The sequence below is a fragment of the Anarhichas minor genome, unplaced genomic scaffold (genome assembly GCF_050575085.1).
Source record: "Anarhichas minor isolate MPS153535 unplaced genomic scaffold, ASM5057508v1 ptg000017l, whole genome shotgun sequence".
Lineage (NCBI taxonomy): Eukaryota > Metazoa > Chordata > Actinopteri > Perciformes > Anarhichadidae > Anarhichas > Anarhichas minor.
This window is the reverse complement of record NW_027466463.1, coordinates 8,127,084-8,149,401: the sequence shown is the minus strand read 5'-3', so window position 1 is coordinate 8,149,401 and position 22,318 is coordinate 8,127,084. Positions and strand designations below refer to the sequence as shown.

Here is a 22,318-nt window from a genome sequence, read left to right as displayed (position 1 = left end):
TACAGTGACAGTGTAGTTCATGATGAAACAATGTCTGACCTCACCTCCCCATGGCCTCTACCTCCACTGAGGAGATATCCAGACTCTCGGCTACTTTGCTCTGAGCCTCGGCGCTGAACTGACCGTGGCTGAGCGTCTGGAGACAGGCCGCTAGCGACGGAAGGGCCACGTGCATCAGCTCGCACAGCACCGACAGGTGGTCGTACCTGACAGCGGGGGGGGGGGAATAATGGAACATGTAAAAGGCTCTGTGTTAAAAAGCTAGTGAAGTCCTTTGGACCCTTACAAATTCTAAAGTCTGAGCCACAAAAGGACAATTTAATTACAGACTAGAAGCTGAAAAAAATCCCTTGAATACTTGCCTTTGCCAGCCTGTGATGGCGATGCCCTGCAGGTTGACAGCGGCAGATACAGCAGCAGCCACCTTGAGCCACTGCTCATGATTATCCACATGTCTCTGCGTGCTGGGCACACAGGTGTAAACACTGGTGGAGCCCTTAAAGGAGCTGGCTGCCCACAGGTCGGACATACCGGCACCGCAGTACTTCTCCAGCAGAGACACTGGACAACACGGAGTAAACATCACTACCAACAAGGCTCTGGGCATGTTGCAGAGTATCTGTCACTGTGCAAGTGTCTGATGTTTGAGTACTAATTTCCACAGTATAAGGTAGGTTTCCTACCAGTTGTGTCCACATCCAGATTAGGGGTGTAGTCCCACAACATGGGCTGGACCAATCCCACCAGGCCACTAGCTACATGGATAAAAATAATTCAATGAAAACAGTCAAATCAAGACATTGATTTGTATGCAGTGTTTACTTTGCACTTCTAACTAAAATACCAGTAAACGGATGTAAAAAAAAAAAAAAAAAAAAAAAAAAAAAAGAATTACATCAAATTGCCTCTTTCATGGGGCTTCTTGGTAGGTTGCCTCATTACGTGAGCTCTTAGCATCAAAAAGCTTCTACTTTATTCACATGACATTGATGTAATTTGATGCAGCTGAGCAATCGACCGACACATATTTCTATTTCTTAGCTATTATCCTTGTTGTTGACACATTTTTTTAATTTATTTATATATTTTTTAGAGTAGCTCTACTCATTTCAGATATCAGTGCTCATCTGGTTTAGTAGGGAACGATTACCTTTTAGTGTGTCCTGGCCCATGCCTCTCATCATATCATCCCACATTATGATGGTCATGTGTGGCCACGTCTCCCTGATGGCCTGGGCCACCTTGGTCACATGACTCAGGAAAAGGTGCTCCACCGTACGTCCGGGCGAAGCCAACCACAGCTTGGACTCCTCCCCCTCGCCGAGCATATATACCTTGAAGAATAAAAAGTAAAATAAAAATGATGACGCCTGCCGCCACAACTGGCTGACGTCTGACCAATCCGTACCTCATCTGCTCCGATGTGCAGTGCATTCAAGCCCGGATGCAGCTCCACCACCTGCCTCAGCATCTCCATCACCAGCCTCACCCCGTCCTCTCGGTGGGGATTCAGGGTGCCCACACAGGGTGCCACCTCTCTCAGGCTCCACAGGGGCCGATGCTTTAACACGAACTGTAACGGAGGAGGGACGGCCACCGGTGAACAACAAACACGGATGCTGAACACCGTCTGAAAATGAAGCATTCGTATCCAATACAAACAGTTTCAAACAAACAGTTCGCCTCACCTCCATGTGACCAAACGTCTGCACAAGTGGGATGACCTCCAAGCCCTTCGATTTGGCAAAGTCCTGCATCGACAGTACCTCCTCTCGGCTGAGAACAGAGCAAGCAGTAAACAGACATTGAACTTACTGAACCAAAGCATTTTTTTTTTTTTTATAGAATGCCAGACTTGTACATGAAGTTTGATCCGTTTATCCCACACAGGAAGGATTATGATTTTATTACAGGATCTGACAGCATGATAAGGCAGATAAACAAGCACATACAATTCCACCCAGCCCATAAATCAGGAATGAATCAGGCGGTGTCCGTGTGTTTCCGTCCCAAACTGCACCTGTAAGCAGGCTGAGCTGTGGCCTGCAGCAGCTTCAGCTCCCCATCATAAGGAAACATGTCCTCGTACTCCACCAGCAGGCCGTCGACTCCCAGCTGAGAGAACAGCTCGATCAGCTGAAACACACACAAAAAAATGTATAATAATAGTTACAGTGGTGCATCAGATTACAGAGGAAGCTGCTGTGTGCTTACCTTGTGAAGGTATTCTACCCTCGGGGGGGCACCTTTCAAATCCAGGTGGACCAGTTTCTTTCCTTTAGGCCATGGTGGACTCTTCATTCTGCCTGTTACAGACTGCAGGCACATACAGACTTTCATATTAAGAACAGGTGAGTGTGTTTTGTATGTTTGTGAATGAACATCAGATCATTTGCTTGACTCACCGGGACCGCAGAGACCAAGCCAGAACCAGAGACGGGATATTAGAGGACTGGCACTCCGATGAGGATGTTATTGTTGTGAGGGGGATGAACTTTTGTTCCTGCACAAGAAACATCCACCGCTTCCTGTCGTTTTCAACGTAAACACGCGGTGTAGGTAATCGATTAGTTTAGTCTCCGCAGGCAGAGCAATGGATGAAAGAACGCACGCTACATGCTGTAAAACGCCTGTAAACATCTGTAAAGCATAGGACAAGGTAGCATGCCGGTTAAGCACAGCCCAAATCGTATGTTTTTGCAACTACCCATTGTGGTCGAACTCAATTGGACCAGGACGTGGACCAATGAAAACATAGCTTTCTCTTCCGGGGAGCCAATGGGTTGGCGGGCGAGCTTCCACGAGGAAGTGGAGAGGCATTCAGGTGGTGGTACGAGCTGTTAGCGAGCTACACGGTATGGTTAGTCAAGGCCAGAATAACCGTGTATGACGGTAATTTTTGTTAATGCTACCTAGCAGGCATATTGAGTCAAAATGGCGCTGCTGCGAATGAGGGCGAATCCACAGGGCGCGAATGCCACAGAGATAGAGAAGAAGATTAAAAGGTGAGTGAGTGAAACGACGCTAGTGTGCTGCCTGTGTGAAGCCCAACAGGGTGGCGGTGTGCCAGTCAGGTACTGTCACTAGGAAGGAGGGGGACACCCTAACTAGGACCTAACTAAAATGGTGATAATAGTGTCAAATTGATACTATTATCATGAATATAGTCTTCAAAGAGAAAATAAATGTATACATGCTAATGTGTAGCATTATTTTGAGTTTTTCTTTAGCATATCACATTCCTGTTTGTGTTATGGAGGATAATCACAAAAATAAACAAATAAATAAATACTGTTGTTACCAAATAGAAATAAATGTATACATGCATGCTGAAATATATATTTAATTGATAGTTAATTGCATGAATACTATAGAAATACTTGTAGTTAATTCATTGGGACATGAATAGATACATCAATGTCTTCAAGTTCTTTCTAGGTTTCTACTTTTACTCATTTTGGTATTTTTGCATTTCTGCTTTTATTTAATCTGTCATTTTACATTTCTTCACTTGTGTTTTTCTGTATTTCTGCATGTTAAGATGAGGTCGGCGGCAGGACCGACATCACTCTATTTGCTTAACTCAATCAGCAACAGATTATTGAGATCAATCAGTAATGAAAATAACTGTTAGTTGAATCACGTTAAACATCACAGAGTGATTCCCCCTTCCACCGTGCGTTCAGACTACAGAGCACTTTACATGTATTATTAGTCTCACTAATAGTCCACTGATATTAACCATGAATACTCTAATCATGGGTGTTCTCCTGTAGGCCTATAATGAATTACGAATGGAGTAAATGAGGCAGCTTTGGATGTATGCAAGTGAGGCCTCGCACACGTTTGCATACACACAAAACTGCACTTCCACAAGCATGCAAAATGTGCAGGAAATGAGGAGAGGAAGCTTTAGATGCACATATAAAAACGTACGTACTCGTGTGTGTGAATGCATGCTCCCTCAGACAATTGAATGGGTTCACATAAACACACACAATTCGCTGGATTTGTACACAGATACAGACGCTCTTGCACAACATGAATATGTATTCCTTAACATTCAGAAGCGAGTACACAGCCATTCACACGGATGGCACATACTGTATAGCGCACAGACACACCGTCACACACACCAAGCATTGCCTGTGACAGATGTTGGCAGGAATATTGCCAGGAAGAAAGCTCTTTCATTTCTTTTTGGCATGCCTATCTCTGTACACAGTGTGGCCATGTCACCAAAGCTCTTTCTTGTCTCTTCCAGTTCCTCCGTGTCCCATTTTATAATGAAACAGATCAAACGGCAGTGAGGTGTTTGCTGAGGACAGCAGTGCCATCGCCCCGTCACTATTTAACTATTTAGATTACGTGTCTATTGTTACTTTTAGCTAATTGTTTCTACTTCTTTCTCACTAACATTGACTCTCAAAGATAACTCGTGGATTTAAGTTGTTACAGCTGACTCAGGTTTGTTGGTTGTGTGAACCGTACGGTTGGCCTATCATAGCTGGTTTATAAACATTTCCTTCTGACAATCAATTTACTAAAGATTGGTAACTGATAAATATGTCTATGTTGTTTTTTCAATCAGAATTCCATATTATTATAGTTAGTAGCCTGTGTTTGGTGTTTCTGTCTTGCTCAGAGGTAATGCGCTGCGGCAGGGATCGGCATGGAGGGGTTCCCGAGGGCTTGTGATCTTGCTGCTGGTCGTCGTGTCCTTGTGCGGGGCGGCGGTGTGGCTGTACGTGACCTCTCTGGACAGTGACATCACAGAAACGCTAGTCCGCCAGGGCGAGCTGGTCTCCCCCCGGCCCAGAGTCTCCTCCGTCCAGTGCTCAGAGGACTACGAGAACTACCAACGCTATCCAGGTGAGGCTCTGGTCCGCGCCGCTGCCATGTAAACATTGACTGGGCCGAGATAACGCCACGCCTGCTTCATAAATACCAAATGCTGGTAAAATATTGACGCTGCTCACTTGCCCTCGCATGCAGTGTTCTCCCAATACTGGACCAATTTAAAATAAATTGTTTTACTCATTAGTCACTTAGACACAAAACATCGGATATAGGATCCAGGTTGAAAAATATCTCGCTTACCCTTTGATTTCCAACGCTAGTCAGCCACAAAATATTGGAGGTCGGAAAACAATGTTCTCTAACACACCATCACACTGAATTTCTGTGAATTCTGTTATCATTAAACAAAGTATTTAAACTGGAACTTAAAGGGTTGAAAAAGTCTTCAAAACTTGAATTCAAACCATTTTCTCCTGATTCCTGAAACGGTGTGAAACAGCATGGTAGCGATCCACTAGATGGCGGCGTAGCACAAGCCTAGCTGAGCATTATGTTACTGTATCTGTACTATTTGATCGGCGGACCAGCTGAAATGAAGCAAATACCAACCAGTTTGTTTGTGCACTTAGATACGAGGCTAAAAAGCCAAGAGACCTCGAACACACCTACATAGACATGTGTTCATTCATACTCATGAACCGTCACCGTGGTCAGAGCACAGCAGGGAGCAGAGCATCTCTGATGACGTTATTTGTTGAAGTGAAACTTCACTGTAAAGTGAAAAGTGCAGTTTCCCCCCAAATTGAGCCAAACTTAAGACTAAACTGAAATAAGGTTCAAAAATAAAAAAAAATAAGCATAATGTTTTTTTCCATTGTCTTGGAAATAGTAGTTTGAATAAACAATCCCAACTCAGAAGCCCTTCTCAGACATGGAATACGTAATATTGAGGGCTTCATTATTCTGTTAAAGCGATTTGCTTTTTATCATTCTCACCCATCTTTTGCATAACTGTTCCTCATCAGTTTCATTATTTATTGGATGAATAATTGTGCTTCTGCAGAATGAAAAGCAGTTCAGTTGGCACTCTCCTGTTAATATCTACTTGCTCACATGATGAATGTAAAAGTTTTGCTGGGTATTCATTTATTCATCCGCATTGTTGGCATGAAGGAAAGTTGAAAATATGAGGATGCGCTTGTACGAGGGGCACTGTTTATTTTCACAGACTGATCTGACATGTGAAGAATGACTTAGATTTGTCTCCTTCCGCCTGGAATTAAACAAATAGTAAATGAATAGAAAGGAAGTATTCTGCTCCGTTATTGGCATCAGTGCACTCACGATTCCCTCCAGATCCGTCCACTGCTCACTTTAAAGCAGACACTTCCAAATGTACTGTATAAATGCCCCCCCCTTACTCTCCCGTGAAATGTGAAACCGCTTTGAGAACATCCTTGGCAGAAAGAAGAGAACAAATTGGAAATTTGTCTTTTCAAACACATTAGACCGCTGGGAGTTCAAACGGTGCGGCTCCAGTGTCTAAAGGAAACACAGCAGGGGGGGGGGGGGGGCTCACGCTCCGAGCACGCTTCTAATCATCAGGAGGCTGGCGGGAAAGCCTTATAATTTTCTGGCATTAATGAGCAGAACTCCAATGAACTCCCTGCGTGGCATTTTGTTTCTCCACAGGGCCACTTTCTCTCCCTGCTGTGAGGCCCAAAGCCTTCAAAGCACCCGAGGCTTCTCCCACCATTGATTTCTAAATCCTCTCTCACATGTCTCTCTCCCAGGATGCACCCCTCAGAAGTGTGGCCGCGCGGTCACAGACGGCGTGGTGACGAGGGAGGAAGCTCAGCTCCTCAGGAGGTAAACACTTTAGTCCTACGATGCGCAGCGCGTCTCTCTCTGCTCTCCCCTCGTTGTGTCACCATTCTCTGTCCTCCATCGCTGTAGCGCAGCGGAATCATTCATCATGCTTTCTGTCTCCGACTCACAGGCTGGCTGAGAGAGGGCTGGCGCTGGCCGGGTCAGAGGGAGGAGTGAGTATAACGGCAAATTAAATTGTTGGAATAAACATCTCGGAAAATTCAGGACAGTCCCGACTTCCGAGTAGTTGTATCCCAAAACCCGAATCCAGTCCCCCTCCGGTTCTGCCGAGGGAAGCCAATGTGGAAGTGTCTCGTGATTTATTCCCTCAGTAAACATTGTAAAGATGAGTTTATGGTCTCAATCTCTAGTTTCAAGTCTTCTTCAATACAATATGATGTTCATTGCGACAGCGAAATCGCCGAACTCAAGGCTTTAAAACGGAAGTCCACGAACCAATGGGTGACTTCACGACGACTACGTCCACTTCTTATATACAGCCTATGATTAAAACACTTAAGGAGGGACATTTAAAAAATCTAATCGCCTACATGAATCCCGGTGTCCCGGGTCCTGCGGACATCCAGCCAAGAATAACTTTGTTGGTACAGGTACACAGGAGTGGGGAGGGAAATACTCGTGGATGATTGCTGCCTTATGAGATCCAAACCAAAGTGTTTTGCAAAGTCTGCAGGAAAGAATACGACTATTATTATCACTACAGTGAGTTAACCCTGAATGTAATTATGATCTGTCCTATATTATCTGAATTTGCCATGGCAGTGTTTCCAATATTCTTTACTTCAGTTAAGAGCTATTGCCACCAGCATCAGCTTAGAAATCCCATATTTGTCCCGACTTTCCCCACATACAGCATGCTCCCTAATACACAGACTCCCTGCTGTAAGGAACCTCGCTCGACACTAGGAGGCAGGCTGCCGCAATATGCGGAGCTCCGGCTTGATGAGCAGATAGAACCTGGAGTCGTCTACGTCCAGATGTGCCTGGCATGCCCTATCCCCTGCTCTCCGTCCCCAGCAGTTTAGGCCCTCAGCCTAATAAAGGGACTGTTTATGGAGTGTTAAGACACTTAAGCGAAGGGGAGCAACAGGGGGGGGGGAAGCTTCAGAGAAAAAAGCTTCTTTTTTTAGCTTGTGAAAATCAGAGCAGGGTCCCAAAGGAGTTGAAAAGCAATAACAAGTAAAGGGCAGAACAAGAACGCCACAGGGAGCAGCGATAAACTTTGAAACAATGATATCAACTGCCAGCGTTTATTAGTCCCACTGATATTTAATTTGCACTAATTCCTATTTTTTTTTTTTCTCTTCCTTTTAACGCCTCCAGGCTTCCATACTGGACCTTCACTCTGGAGCGTTGTCGATGGGTAAACAGTTTGTCAACATCTACAGGTGGGAAAGGACATATTGTCTTTGTTCTTTTCGGTGTGTACACTCATTTTATGCCAGCGGGAATGACACCCTGCATAATTTGTAACATTAGCATAAACACATTCACCCAAATATATATATATAGCGTTAGCCATCAATCGTACTGATGCCGGTCCTTGTGAGCTGTCCTCTCCAGCTCCAGTGACCCATCCGACCCTCATTCATCACTGCCAGCAGAACCCCAGTTTTCTTCTTCTTTTTTTTGGATCACCTGCACCTCCCTCCCTCACACCTCCTCCCTTCATTAATTTCTCCCTCAGTCCCCCCCACCCTCTCCCCCAATATCCCTCTCCAACACGGGCTCCTCAGGGACCATTTGGCCGATTTTAATCAGGAAGCGATGACGATGGCACTCCCAGCCAGCTTCCCACCCTTCACCCCTCATTGGGGACTCCCTCATGTGAAGCAGTCAGTCGATTACTATCTGCTGTGTTTGGATGGCTGGGTGGCACACCCGTCTGGGTAATGGTGCACTGTGCCGTGCGGCGAAACGTTGATTTATGCTAACAGGCCCCATCTCCTCTGCTCTCTCTTTTTTCTTCTTCTTTCTTTCCCGTGTCTGTGCTCGTGTTTGTGTCGGTCTGCTCATGTGTGTCTTTGTCTGCGTGCATAACTTTCTGTCTGTGATTGTGGCTGCAGGTATTTTGGGGACCAGCTCAGTGATGTGTTCACACAAGAGGATTTCCAGCTGTACAGGTGAATAAGGAATCTTAATCCAAAAAGTTTTTTTGCACCAAAATTCCATGACATTTTATTTAAAATTTAAAAAAAAGTGACATAAACTCAAATGATGGCACTTTGTAGAGTGTTGCTCACTCTATGACGGTTATAAATCATACTTCCTTAAGTCATTAAGTCCGATCTTTCAATCTGACTCTCATCTGTCTGTTTGTTTTTCACCGTTTCAGAAGTGTACGTGAGCGAATCCAGGCAGTTATTGCTGAGACCTTTGATTTGGACCCAAAACTGATGTACCTCACCAAGCCCACCTTCTTCTCCAGAATCAACAGCACGATAGCGAAGACCCAGCACGACGAGTACTGGCACCCACACATAGATAAGGTAACGCATAAAAGCAGAGCCGTGACCTCGTTGAGAAGCAGGAGTCTGGTAGATTTGGGTTGCACAGGGGGCGATATTGACGTCATCAAACAGATAACAATCCGCTACATGTGAAACTGGGGAGGATTTGTAGAGTTCTTACTGGGAGCAAAAACATCTGGATCGGTGCATCCCTAATGACATGGATTACATCTGCTCCCATTAAAAGGGCTGATGGGAAACGTCTTGATATCTTGAATGGGTTGATTTAACCTGAAAGCAAAGCTCTCCAGTTTCCAGTCAATCTACTGTCCAATCCTCCCCTTTGTTCATTAGGTTTGTGTAGAAATGGAAACAATCCCATTTCAGATGCAAGCTCCCAAAGTGAGTTTCCAAAGGGCAGCTGGGCTCACCCTCAGGCACAGTGGGAGGAGGGGGTTGCGTCCTTCTGGCCGTCCGTCCCATTCTCGTGAACGCACGATCTCAAGAAGGAGCGAATTTCTTCACATTAGGCACAAACGTCCACTTGGACTCCAAGACTGAAGTGAATTTGGCAGTTAAGAATTCATGTGCTTGTTATGACACATTTCACATAAAATGATGAAGGGACGACATTTTGGAGAGACATGGATGTAAACTGCGACATAACTTGGTGGAGGCGTACAATCGGCAGACGGTAATAGTTGTCGTCATGAAAGAAATCACCCGACCTGCGTTAGCTCAGCAACGAATGCATAACCACCCAGGGGACTGAGCTTCTCAGCAAAGTTACTGCACTTTCAGAAGAGCAGAAGAAATGTAAGGAAAAGCGGTTTGACTCAATTGAAACGCGCTTATTCACCCTTCACACGGCACACGAGGAGGCTGAGCCCCAGGTGGTTTCAGCTGTTTACAACCGCGACACTGGAGGTGAAGTGCAAAGCCAACCCTCTGCATGATGGCGCCTTCCAGCATGGTATCGCTTAAAAGCTGTTAACACTTTTGCCTTAAGATGTGGTCGGACGACACGCCGCTAAATGTAGTTTCAAACAAATCCCGCTCTCTAAACATGCTGCCGATGAGACACAGAATCCGATTCGCAGGCGAAAACGGATGGATTCATTTTGATCATCTTCAAAATGTTATCTTGAAATAAATTTTGGATGGTTTGCCTAAACACCGATCTTTGTGAAATAGGAAGAACAGTCGGTATAGAAAATGAAAGCCACAGAGACTGTCACTAAAAAACAAACGTCTAACTTGTGCCCAGAAAATCCCTTTTGGCTCTCTCACATTCACATTCATCATCAGTTCAGACATTGAGCTTCTGCTGGTTTTAGTTATTCTCAAATCATTTCTTAAAATAAGAAAGGAGAAGAAACAAGAGCCCATGCCTCTGTTGTGTTATGTGAACTGTTCACGTGATACATCGTTGATTCTCTATAAATATTCATGGTGAGCAGCTTTTCTGTCACTGCTTTAATCCTCGCCTCACACTTTGCACCTTGTTCATTGGCATGAGACGTTAAAGTTGCTCCGGGATTCATAGAAGACCTTGAGGCAAGTTTCAAACAAGTGGGATGTGTGTCTGGGGGGGGGAGTTTCAATGCTTTACAACTTATTTAGTTAAAAAGTGGAATTTATCATAGTGGGTAACTCCTGATTTATTAGGGTTTCCTCTGATTGGGAGTATATATTTGTTCTTATTTAATGTTAAAACGGATAATTGCTGAAATACAGCTGACATCCCTGAATGTTGTTTTTGTAAAGATTTCTTTTTTATATATAGGCCTGGGGATGTTGTGTATTGGCACCATTCATAAAGCTTTTGAAGCATCTGCCTCAATATTTGCCTGTGTTCCTCTCTGAAATGAGAAAGAGGCCAACAGTCCATATTTACTTTGCTCGCGCTATTTCTTGGAGCTTGGAGTGTTTGCAGTTGCCTTCTTCCTTATTAATATTTGTCACCTCATCCTCTCCCGCTGGCCCTCGACAGCTGGAATAAAGTAATCTGTAAGGACCCACGTCTCTTCCCCATCTGTCTCTGCCGCCATTTTGGTGTTAATTGGCTAACCTAACGCTCATTTAAATGTAAATGGCCTCAGACGTCTTTGGTGGTGGATTTTCTCCCCATCGATCATGTCGCTGATACGGTGTCATAGCACCAGTCGTAATGGCAGGGATGATCTTGCCATCTTAATGAAACTGAAATATAGTTGCAGACGCTAATGTCAAATGCGGTATTTTTTCTTTCATTCCTGACCTTGTCTTGCTGCTGAAGTAAATAGAGTATTCGTCATCCCTGTAAAATTGCCTTCAGACACTCTTTTCAAGTGATTGACAATTTGAGAAATTGTTTTTGTGTATTTTTGGTAAACCAACCCGAGCTGCATTTTCATCTCACTTCTATGTCACATTTGAGCATCTTTTAGCACATTGTTTTGGTTGTCTGGCCTACAGACTCTGCTCGCATTGACCTCGTTGTCTAACTGCAAAAGGCAACTGCTTTCGCCCATAAAGCTACCTGCCCAGAACCAAACAGCAGGCAGGCAAAGTTGGCGACTAGCTAGTAAACATAGTGGAGCATTTAGCAGCTAAAGAGCCACATTGTTTTTACAGGGGTTGGTAGAAACCAAAAGAGTGAATATTGGACTAACGTCGCTCCGTTTTGCTGGATGTGCTGATTGGAAAACGTTAGCTCGCACATTCACCGTAACAAATGAATATGTTGATGATACGTGTGGCCCAAAAAAGTAATTAATGCCAGTGGTGGCAGTTATATACCTGTGTGGGGCTACAGGCACCGAGAGCTTCAGCTTATAAAAGTGGCGGCAAGTCTATTTGGCTTAAAAGTCGAATAGACTGGATAAAAATCTCTTCTTCTCTAATGATGAACTAACGGGGACCCTTACGAGATGTCCTGACAAATACAAGCTGATAATTCATATAAATGAATTGTTGGAAAGTTGCACAATGAGTGTGTTCTCTGAACCCGGGTGGTGTGAAGTTCTTTCGGCGACTCTTGGAACTCCCAGCAGTTCACTTCGAGGTGAAATCGAGTGAAAGCGCTCCGTCTAAAATGACTCTCTGACTCTTTGAAAAGAGAGCCACTCCCGGTTCCTCGTCAACTCACTCTTTGATGTGTCATTAAGATCTGAGCATCTCTTATTGGTGCTGTTGTGCAGCATAAACAGCCCACCACAGCACAGTCCCATTTGGCATCAATTCATTTGTTTATCTTAAGGCAGGGCTCCAGATTGCAGGCCTGCCTTAAAACCACAATCCATTTAGTTGCATAAACGGTTGCACCAGTGTGACTTGCAAAGTATGCCCACATTTTATGTATCCCTTTTGGATATTATGAGGTTCATGTTAGTGCAAAAAGCTTACAGGGTTTTTTTTAAGACTCTGCTGTATTTAATCAGTCCCAAAGGCCTTTTGAGGAGAGCAGTTCAGGTGAGGAGTCAGCAGCAAGTGAGCCAACGAGAGAAGAGCGCACATTACTCTCTCCAACCAGGATGTCTGACAGAGTGGCCTCAAGCGTGGCTGAGACGCTGCAGTGGCGGGAAAGCCAAGCTTTGGAGGCTCTGTGTGGTCATACAAACACCGTAGCAACATGCCAACACATAGAAGTTGGACAGCACTGTATGTGTGACTGATTAAATGAGACGCAAGTAAGACAGAAATGCTAATAAACAGAATATTACTAAAGCTTTTTGACTGTTTTTTACTTGGATTTTGAGGTCGGGGGTTGGTGGGGTCGGTGCCGAATTTCCCGAGTCGAAAATCCGACTTCAGGCTGCGTTCCAGTTGGGATTTCCGACTTCCCAGTTCAAAAAGGAACGCAGCATAAGTCCCTTGTATGGGTCAATCTGACTGTATTAATATCTTGGATCTGCTTTGAGCTGGCTGGTTATGGAATTCCACAGAGTCGTGCCTTCTTATTTACTCCATGAGTTAGTGGCAGTATGATTGAGGCTCAGGGATAGAGCGGGTCGTCCTCTAATCGGAAGATCGGCAGTCGATCCCCAGCTCCCCCAGTCGGCATTTTAATTGCCTTGTTAAACAATATGCATTTAGTCAAAGATAATAGTCTCTCCTTTTTTTTTTTTTTTTTCTCTCATCAGTAAAACATCCAGTCTTTGGCATGCACAAGCGCTGACCTAAGACCATCTTAGGTCAGCGCTTTTGCATGCGAACATCTCCTTATTAATCGAAAATATTTATCTCAGATTAATGCAGACACTGCCTTCCTCTCTCTTTCTCCGTCAGGTGACTTACGGCTCCTTTGACTACACCTCACTGCTGTACCTGTCTGACTACGGCTCTGACTTCACCGGAGGGAGATTTATCTTCATGGACCCAAATGGCAACCGGACAGTGGAACCTCGGGCAGGTAACCGTCAGCTGTTAATGTCGACCCATGTAGTGCTTTTTTGCCGCTTCAGCTGCAAAGACAGCGATGGGCAGGATATTGTAAATCCAGAATATCGGCAGTAACACCTGGTAACCCCTGGCTTTGTCTATAAGCCTATTAGCCCTCACTAAAAATAGATAAAGGATTTTATTATTACAGCCGCAAATTATGATTGCTGTACTCAGCTGAATTATGAATCTGGAGGTGGTTTTAGTGGGCGTAATCCTTTTGTAAGTGGGTAATCAGCAGCTCCGACTGAAGGTTCGGGGGATTAGGCTTTACCTCGCACATAGTACCCAAGTGGTTAGACATAACAGCATCTGGATCTCGGGGGGGGAATTCCAGTGGTCTGTGTATGTATAGAACGTAAATAAAATATGGGTAAGGCTGTGAGTAAATGGATATTTTAAAGTCGCCTGTGCAAAAACCACATGGGTTTCAGAGACAATACTCTAAGGTAACATGGGACTTAGGAGGCAAATTGTGTGGACTTTAAAAACAAGGACATTGGGGTAAAGGGAAGGAAAATAAGGGAAGTTTGCAAGATGCTCACTTTAAAGGAATGTGACAGAATGAGTTTGCCAGCTTGTGTCAGACAGCCATTGACTTGGATGTTGAATCTTCAGCCCTTTTGCTCCGCTTTTTGACTTGTACCCCCTTTTAAACTTTTGTAAAATATTCAACTTAGTTGTTTCCCGAGGAAAAAAATTGTCTCGGAGCCAGATGAAACGAAAAAAACACTCGCCTTAACAATGAGCTCAAAAACAACACGGAAGGGTCATGGGAGGCAATGTGGTTGCGTTACGGAAAGTCAAAGAAAGGTTGAGGAATTTTAAAAGTGGGCCGGGGACGGGGGGGACGGGGGACTTTTGTGTAATTCAAGTCAGTGTTATTTACAGTATGTACTGCAGCCTTAAATCATAAGTTTGTCTCAAGGGGCTAACAGTCTGCACATACAACTCCCTCTGTCCTTAGATGCCAAATTCCAAAAAGTAATGCTAGGGAGTTGACAGAAGCAGCAATATCACCACACTGTGAACTAAGTGGTGCGAAATTAAGGCTGGGCGATATGGTCTAAAATTGATATCGCGGTATAATGTTGAAGCACAGACGTATATATAACGGTGTATTCGTTTTTCCTAAAATGTCAATATAAATGCTTGTGAAGCGGTGGAGCACTGCTATGGCAACTGCATAGCATCATTTCAACCAAGCTTAATTCACTGTAAACCGCTGTAAAATGTGTGGTTATTTACAGAAAATGACTAATTCAAATGAATAGGAAATAAATGATTGCATTATTCAAATACGTCCTTTGATGTTTTAATGATAAGCTGCTTAGAGCTACTGTTAGGAAGTTAAACGGGTCATAATTCCCTCTCTAATATCATTTTATATTGCTGTGAAAACACCTTCTTTAAACGACTGTATTTATTCAAGGTTCTCGGCAAAAACTACATTATTTTACAACATTTGATTTCAACACATCATGATAGCGTCATTTACCTTCGCCCGATACAAATTTTTAATGAGTTCTACTTGGACGCACCATGCAAGTCAACGCAACCTCCGTTAACGAGCGTGCACAATAATTAATTACAATACAGCGACTGTCTTATTCAGTTAGTTGTTCCAAATGTTTTGAAGGTTGTTCCTCCACGGCTTATATTTTGGATATGCAGTTGTGACAAATTGTGAGCTTTATGTCTTCACTTTCAATAGCAGCCGATCGATCGGTGCAGTCTGTCCAACATTCACACCAGAAGGCAAATTCATACCGGTGTTCTTTCTGTACAATTTGTCCCTTACACTCCTATGCTAGAATCTTGGTGACTTGGTGACCTCTAGCGGGGGCAGATGGTGAACTACTTTAGCTGTTGAGCCAACTAGTAACACGCTCGCACGTTGGGAGCATGCTAGCATTAGCCAGCCACAAAGCTAGCTGGTTTTCTAACTGGGAGTTGGCAATCAGCCAACAGGTTGGAACAGTTTATTCAAGAGCCATATTTGTACCATTGACTCGTATCTCACGACTGCAGCCTATGCGTCTTTTATGCAGCACTTTATACTCCAAAGGAGGTTTCTGTAAAAGTGGAGGCTTAGCACTCATTGCATGGCCTCTGTGGGCGCTGACGCTCCTCAATGAGCAGAGGCTTAGTGGATCTGTTCAGTATGGAAACCGTCTCCCGAGGCTGTTACCTCTCCCCGACAGCCTTACTTCCACTTTTATCATATCTGACAGTGAGCATACCCTGGCGTCTCCGTTCACCTTGTCCCATCTTCCACTCCCCCCTCCCCCCCCATACCGCTCTGCCGTCCTCCCGTTATCTCACCCATTTTCCATCATCTCCTGGCCTCTAATCCGACTCCTCTGCCACTTTTGAATGACACCACAAAAAAAAAAGAAGCAATCCTTCTCTTTCATCGCCTACAATCTTTCACTTTTCCTTCCGTCCTTCACGCCCCTCCGTCCTATGATGGAACGGAGACGGACGCTGACCGGAGGACGCATGGTAATAAAGAGCGTCCGCCGCCTCGTCTCTCCCGTGATGGCCATCTTGCTTCTGTGAAGTGAGGATAACCTCCAAACTGCCGAGATTATGGTGACAGTGTAATCCTGAACCCAACGCAACCTGCTAGAAGGAGAAGGAGACGGGGACAAGAGAGAAGTAAGGTCTCACCACGGTCCTCCTTGGTTGTTTTCTAATTCTCAGTGGAGTTGGAGCCTGCTCGAGATTTCAACTATGACAGGCCTGTCAAAGCAGCTTGTGAGACCCGACCTCTGTGATTCCGCCCGTCGCTGTGATTTTTATTTAGACAGGTGCATCGAGCGGGAGACGCCGCAAAGCCCCATGCATTATGCATCGACAGCCCAGATCATTCATTTGTCTCCTCTAAAACACACCCGACCTCGTTGAGAAACTGTTTGTGCGTCATGCTGGGCAGTTGACAGACGGGCCTCGACCTGGTGAGAGTCTGATCCTCATGCCTGGACGGATGATTAGTTCGCTGAGGTAATCACAGCTCTTTGAAGCGACAGCGACGAATAAGGTGTAATTATAAACCCCCCCCCCCCCCCCCCCCCCCCCCCCGTGACGACAATCAGGAAATAGCTGCCAGAGAGCGGAAGTCAAGAATATAATGGCAGTTAGCACTGGGGGGTGTCTGGAGTGGAAGTATTGTGCAAGTTGCGGAGGAAGTTAAGAGGGGTGGAAAAAAAGAAAAGAGAGTGGAGGATTAGAAGAGAGCGAGAGAGACGATGGATGGATTTGCTGAATGTGAAAGCGTCCCCTACAGGGCAAGGAGAGAGGCGGTAAGGTGGTCACAGACAGGAAATGGCTTGGAGATAGATAAAGAGTTGATATGTGATGAAGAGATAGGGTGGTTGGCTGGAAAAGGCAGATACAAACAGAGGACAGATGGGGAAAAAGGCACGTCTGCCATCCAGAGGAGCCTATAGGGGTTAACCTGCCAGCGCCAGAGACCACAGGGGAATTAGATAACCTCAGCTGGGCTGCTGCATGAAAACCGCCAGCTTGCCGTTGGCGGCTGCAGTTCTGCACGCATAGACACACAGAATACAATGAATGATAAAATGATTCTTGGCACATAACGGGGATGATTTCACAAATTGCTGTGCGTCCAGCAGATATGCTGAGTTTTTTTTTTTTTTTTAGATTTAGCCTTTTGATTTGTTTTGGAACATGAGACTTAATTCAACGGTGTAGATATTCAGCCGAAACGGAGATACGTTACTTGTGCAGTTAAACGGAACACTAGTTACAGTAGCGTTAAGATGAACTGATTTTGACTGGTCAAAGTTCAAAGTTCAAGATCCCTGTGGCCTCACGTCCGTCCCACTCTGGTGAGCGCGATATCTCAGGAACGCTGCGACCGAATTTCTTCAAATTTAGCACAAATGTCTACTTGTGTTTTTGACCGCCAAATTCTAATCAGTTCATTGTTAAACATTGTTTTTGTCAATTTACATGCTAATTTTGACAACTTCACACACATTTTCACACTTCTCACAAACATTTTGGACAGACATAGATCGAAACTGCAACTTGGCTTCACAACAGTGAGGTGGTAATTGTAGTTCTTTTAGTTGTAGTGGTTGTGAAATCAATTTATAAAGTTTTTATCTAAGCCCTGTATTACGAAAACTGGAGACCAGGCTCCAAGATGGTGCCCCATTAATTATTTTTCACGCGTGATCTATCCGGAATCTTCGACCTCCGTTTTAATTCGACATCACTCCACGTCACCAACCTCTAACTTCCATCCCAGCCTCCCTAGACACGCCGTGCAGCCTGTGTGATTCATCCTCCACTAATCCATCATGAGGCTGTGGGAGTAATCAATCCATTGGCTGGACAGTGCGTTGACGTGTCGCGCGCCTTGTGATTGTGCTGATGGCGTTTGTGGGCATCTGGACGAGTCACGCAGGGTTCAGCATCTTGTCGGCATTGCGCACTCGTTCCCTTTGGGTCACTGAAGTTAAAAATTCACAATACAGCATAGCAAGCTACTGTAACAAACCCAGTGTGTAAGGCGGACTGCAGCCATGACCACGCCTTTTAAGCTATGCATTATCCATTAATGGAGCAGCGCCACACAGCAGTGCTGGCCAGTGTTGCCTTCATTGGGAAAAAACCACACCTTAATCGAGACTTTTGGAGGCGAGGCTGGTACCATTGAGAGCCTGACAGATAAACTGACACGGCTGTTATTGTCAGCCGATATTAGCTTACTACAGATGTATCGATATCTGAATACATGTTGACTGATAATCAGCCAGTTTGAACATTTAAAGGTACTTTCACTCTCCCCTTAGCTCCTGCCGGCCAGACACTACGTCAGTGCAGACACACTGTTAGACCCCCCCCCCCTCCCCCCCATGAGATGCTAAAAGATATGAATTCCTCCACATAATTAATTTCTATTAGATCATTGTACCTCATTGCTAATGGAAGTCTAAATGCTACAGGGCCAAGTAGGGAAAAGATTTTCTTGAGCTAAACGTTTATCGACTGTAATTGGGATTCGGTCTCTTAAAATAGCTTCCTTAAGCTTAAACACTCAAGCAGAGCCTGCTTCATTTTATATGAGGGAGATTCCACAAGGTGAACAACATTTATTTCCAATTCATTCCATTGATGCAAAGCGGAGACGGTAATCTTTATACGCAGCGTTTGACAATGACACAAGAATTGTACTAGTGGCTAAGTGGAGAGCAGGACCGTCCTTCAATCGGAGGGTCGGCGGTTCGATCCCCGGCTCCGCTAGTCGCATGTCGATGTGTAGCTGTAGCTTTGATATGTAATGGAGTCCGGTATTATTTCCATGTCAGCGTTCGCTCCTTTCTGTCCTGCTGTCTACATGTCAACCGCGACCTCAATTTGCTCACTGGTTTGCCTCTGTTGTTGAGCCGAGTCCCCAGGACGAGCATCGGGCTTTGAAGACAACTTTTGTAGTTGACCAACCATGGAATACAACTTCTAGCTCTGTCTGGTGATGCTGCAAAAAACGTTTTCCCGCAGAATTGGGAATGAGACATCTGTAAATCAGCGGATGATTTTTTTGGAGTTAAATCAGCTTCCCAGTACGAACACTTGAAGGTTCTCTAATTGAAACGCAATGACATGAGTTGATCTGACTGAATCGTCACTGTTGCACATCTGCAGTTTGCCCCGTTGCAAAACAAACTGTAAGGTTGTGAGCAGATCACATTCTGCAGGGTCAGCACGTATTCTTCTCTGCATCCACACAGAGTCGGCAACAAAAACAGAGGTTTTCATCAAGACGGTGTACTTTAATAGACCGGAGAAGTTGCAGAAGGACAGTACACCCCAAAATCAAAATTGGGTGAAATATTGGCAAGAAAGTGGCAAAAAGACATTACATTTGAAAAAACTCTTTCCAGGAATCATTACCTAGTTAAGTCGATATAATCCACAGACATGTGAACAGTTTCATAGCAGTATTTTCTTTTCACCAAACTACACCCCGCTAATGATATCGCCGCGCAGAAAGAAGCACGTATCTACTCATGGACAAGAACTGCTGCGTTAACCCTAAAACTGATTAAACGAGTAATAAAAAACGTCTATTTAAAAAAGAAAGAAGCTTTTTTTACTCCTAGTCCTGAAAGAAGGTGAGGGTTATTCCACTGGTAACAAACCAAAATGTCTGAATGTTTTAAGGCTGATGTTTGTTGGTGTCATCTCCCCTTAACGATTCAAACTGCTGTGCGACTTTCGCACGACAAAAGTATCTCCATTGATTTCTGTAGAATGTCCTGGAAAGTGATTGCTGGTAGAGTGTGAACCCTGTTGAGTTTCCTCCGTAAACATCCTCCCATTGTGTTGCCACTAATCTGCTCTGCTGACTGCACTGAATCTTGAAACACTTGGAACGCTTATATTGACAAGTGCAAGGGATTATTTTCAAAGATTATTTTATTGTGCAGTTATCTAAAGCTGTGTGGCTAATTTGAGCACTTGGGGAAAATGCCCTCTTTTTCAATGACAGAAAACCAGCCGACCACCACTTATTGTCTTGCCGCTTTGTGTGTGTTTGTGTGCCATTAATTCTCTTTCTTCTTATTTCCCAGTCTTTGGGTTTCCAGTGCTCCATTGTTTTACTGCGAGCACTGATTTCCCCCGACGTCCTCAGCCAGTTGCCCTGCCAGGGGGATTTACCCTCCCTCACACAAACACAAACGCAGATGAACACACAATACATACGTCGTCAGTATTTCTTGGAGGGAAAACAGAGCAAACTAATTGGCGTACAACGATTCCAGCTTTTTTTTAATCATATTCACTTAAAGAGATAACCCCTTTCAAAAGGCGAAGAACCTGGAAGTTTTGTACCAAATCAAGAGCCTGAAAACTTTTAAAAATATAAGCCTCTCAGTTATGGCACACAACCGCCCGACGAGCTATGTAAACATCAATGCAAGAGTAGGTTGAGGTCAGAAAGAACCAGACTGGCTGGTAAACGGCGATAGTTCATTAGCTGGCACTGCGAAGCAAAGCCTCTGATAAATAAAGAGAGTTTACCCAGAGGCAACCTCCCCAAGTTCACACTGTCTGTCCCAAAAACAATAGCTTTAAAAGGGGTTTAAATCAGACAGTCAAAACTATGCATCTCAGCTTTCGCTAAAATACAATCCTGGAATAAGCCGAGTGTGTCCTTGCGGGCCCCTTTATCTCCTCAGGGTTCCAGCTTGTGTTGTCTTTTTGGGTCCTCATCATCTGTCCCTCTGTTTCATGGACAACTCTTTATGATATACTTTGAATGAACAATTGGGGAATTAGCTTTTTTTTTTTTATTGTCTCTCCAAGATTGAGATGAGGATATTATTACTGCTCTCATGTCTGTGCATTAAATACAGAGCTGGAGTCAGAATAGTTTAGCATATAAAGTGGAAAAGGGAAAACTTGGCCGTTGTTTGTTCAACATGAAGAGAAATGTAAATGTGACAATTTGTGATTTTTAGTAAGAATCCCATGTTGGAGCTAACCGCAATTTAGCTCAAGTCGGGACATGTTTAGCCTAGCTTAGCATAAAGACTGGAGGAAAAGGGGAAAACAGCTGGCATCACTGGGGCTATTTAACTCCTCCTGAAATCATTTCTGTTCTCTGAATGGGCTAAACATTGGTTGGTGTTTTTTATTTCAATTTTCGCCAGAGCCAGGCTAGCTGTTTCCCACCTGTCTTTATGCTAAGCTAGGCTAAGAACGTCGTGAATTTCTTGCATTTTCAAACAAGTGACTTTCTCCTGCTGCCAGTTTTAATGCTAGGTGAGCCATGTCCTGACAGGTGCAGACCTATTATTGATAGATTATCTCAGTCTTAGAGAGACAGAAAATTAGCGTATTTCCCAAAATGTTCCTTTTTAAACCATTTGTTCTCTCCTCTCTTGCCCAGGACGAGTCTCGTTCTTCTCTTCCGGCACGGAGAACCTCCACCGCGTGGAGAAGGTGGCGTGGGGGACACGCTACGCCATCACCGTGTCCTTCACCTGCGACCCAGCACACGGCATCTCTGACCCCGCCATGCCCTGAGGCCCCCACGGACCACGCCCACTGCTCACTGGCGCGGGAAAAGCCCTGTAGAGAGGGCGACCAGAGGGGAGAGACAAGAAAGGAGGGGAAGGAAGAAGTGAGATTTTTACTCGTCACATTGGTGTCCCGCAGCTGCACCGCCAATATCATATGTTATTTTCCTTCATTTTCACTTGCTGCCCCGCACGGATTTTGCTACAGAAATAAAGCACACACATTCACTTCTTTCTTACTTTTCTTACTTTGTAACTTTTATCCAATTTTCTACTGCGGTTTCTTTTTTAATACTTGCATAATAAATTGCGTAATTGCTAGATTTAGTCATATGTGTATATTATTTATACACATAATCTGTTTCTTTTGATCATAAGGAGGACGGCTCAAACTGAGATTTTCTCTCGACTGATACCGTTTCAGAGGAGCTTAAGTGGGATTGTGTGTTTTCTGTGTCGCGGTGTGTTTTTCATTTTGAGGAGAGCTGTCAATTCCTTGGTGAATCTCCTTCTGAATCAACCTTTCATCACTTAAGTCCCCACTCATACTCGCCCCCACCTCATGACCCAGGAGGCGTTTTCTTCTAAGAAGAACCCTCTCCTTGTCCAGGAGTGATTGCTCTTTCTAGTATGTTACCAATTACTTCAGTGTGGTCGGTGAGGACGGTTTGAAATAAAATACTGATGTGAAAAGTT

At 44.5% G+C, this 22,318-nt stretch overlaps 2 protein-coding genes across 3 annotated transcripts in view; one reads left to right on the top strand and one right to left on the bottom strand.

The window, feature by feature from the left end:
• The window catches only part of hexd (hexosaminidase d), a 3,780-nt gene extending 1,067 nt beyond the window's left edge, over positions 1 to 2,713 (bottom strand). The window contains exons 1-9 of one of the 2 annotated variants that reach the window (XM_076093214.1): positions 2,406 to 2,713; positions 2,215 to 2,316; positions 2,021 to 2,136; positions 1,689 to 1,776; positions 1,409 to 1,573; positions 1,151 to 1,334; positions 684 to 755; positions 363 to 561; positions 45 to 206 (exon numbers count right to left, since the gene is read on the bottom strand). In XM_076093214.1, the coding sequence (XP_075949329.1) occupies positions 45 to 206; positions 363 to 561; positions 684 to 755; positions 1,151 to 1,334; positions 1,409 to 1,573; positions 1,689 to 1,776; positions 2,021 to 2,136; positions 2,215 to 2,301 (1,073 nt within the window). In that variant the 5' untranslated portion in view covers positions 2,302 to 2,316; positions 2,406 to 2,713. Of the gene's footprint in view, positions 1 to 44; positions 207 to 362; positions 562 to 683; positions 756 to 1,150; positions 1,335 to 1,408; positions 1,574 to 1,688; positions 1,777 to 1,952; positions 2,137 to 2,214; positions 2,317 to 2,405 lie in introns of those variants that run through there. The other variant, XM_076093215.1, reaches the window with a different exon arrangement.
• On the top strand, positions 2,656 to 22,318 carry ogfod3 (2-oxoglutarate and iron dependent oxygenase domain containing 3). The gene is made up of 9 exons (XM_076093217.1): positions 2,656 to 3,005; positions 4,646 to 4,872; positions 6,594 to 6,669; positions 6,800 to 6,842; positions 8,014 to 8,078; positions 8,757 to 8,813; positions 9,026 to 9,179; positions 13,410 to 13,533; positions 21,493 to 22,318. Exons 1-9 carry the CDS (start codon positions 2,935 to 2,937, stop codon positions 21,627 to 21,629), a joined length of 954 nt encoding a protein of 317 aa, XP_075949332.1. The 5' UTR covers positions 2,656 to 2,934; the 3' UTR covers positions 21,630 to 22,318.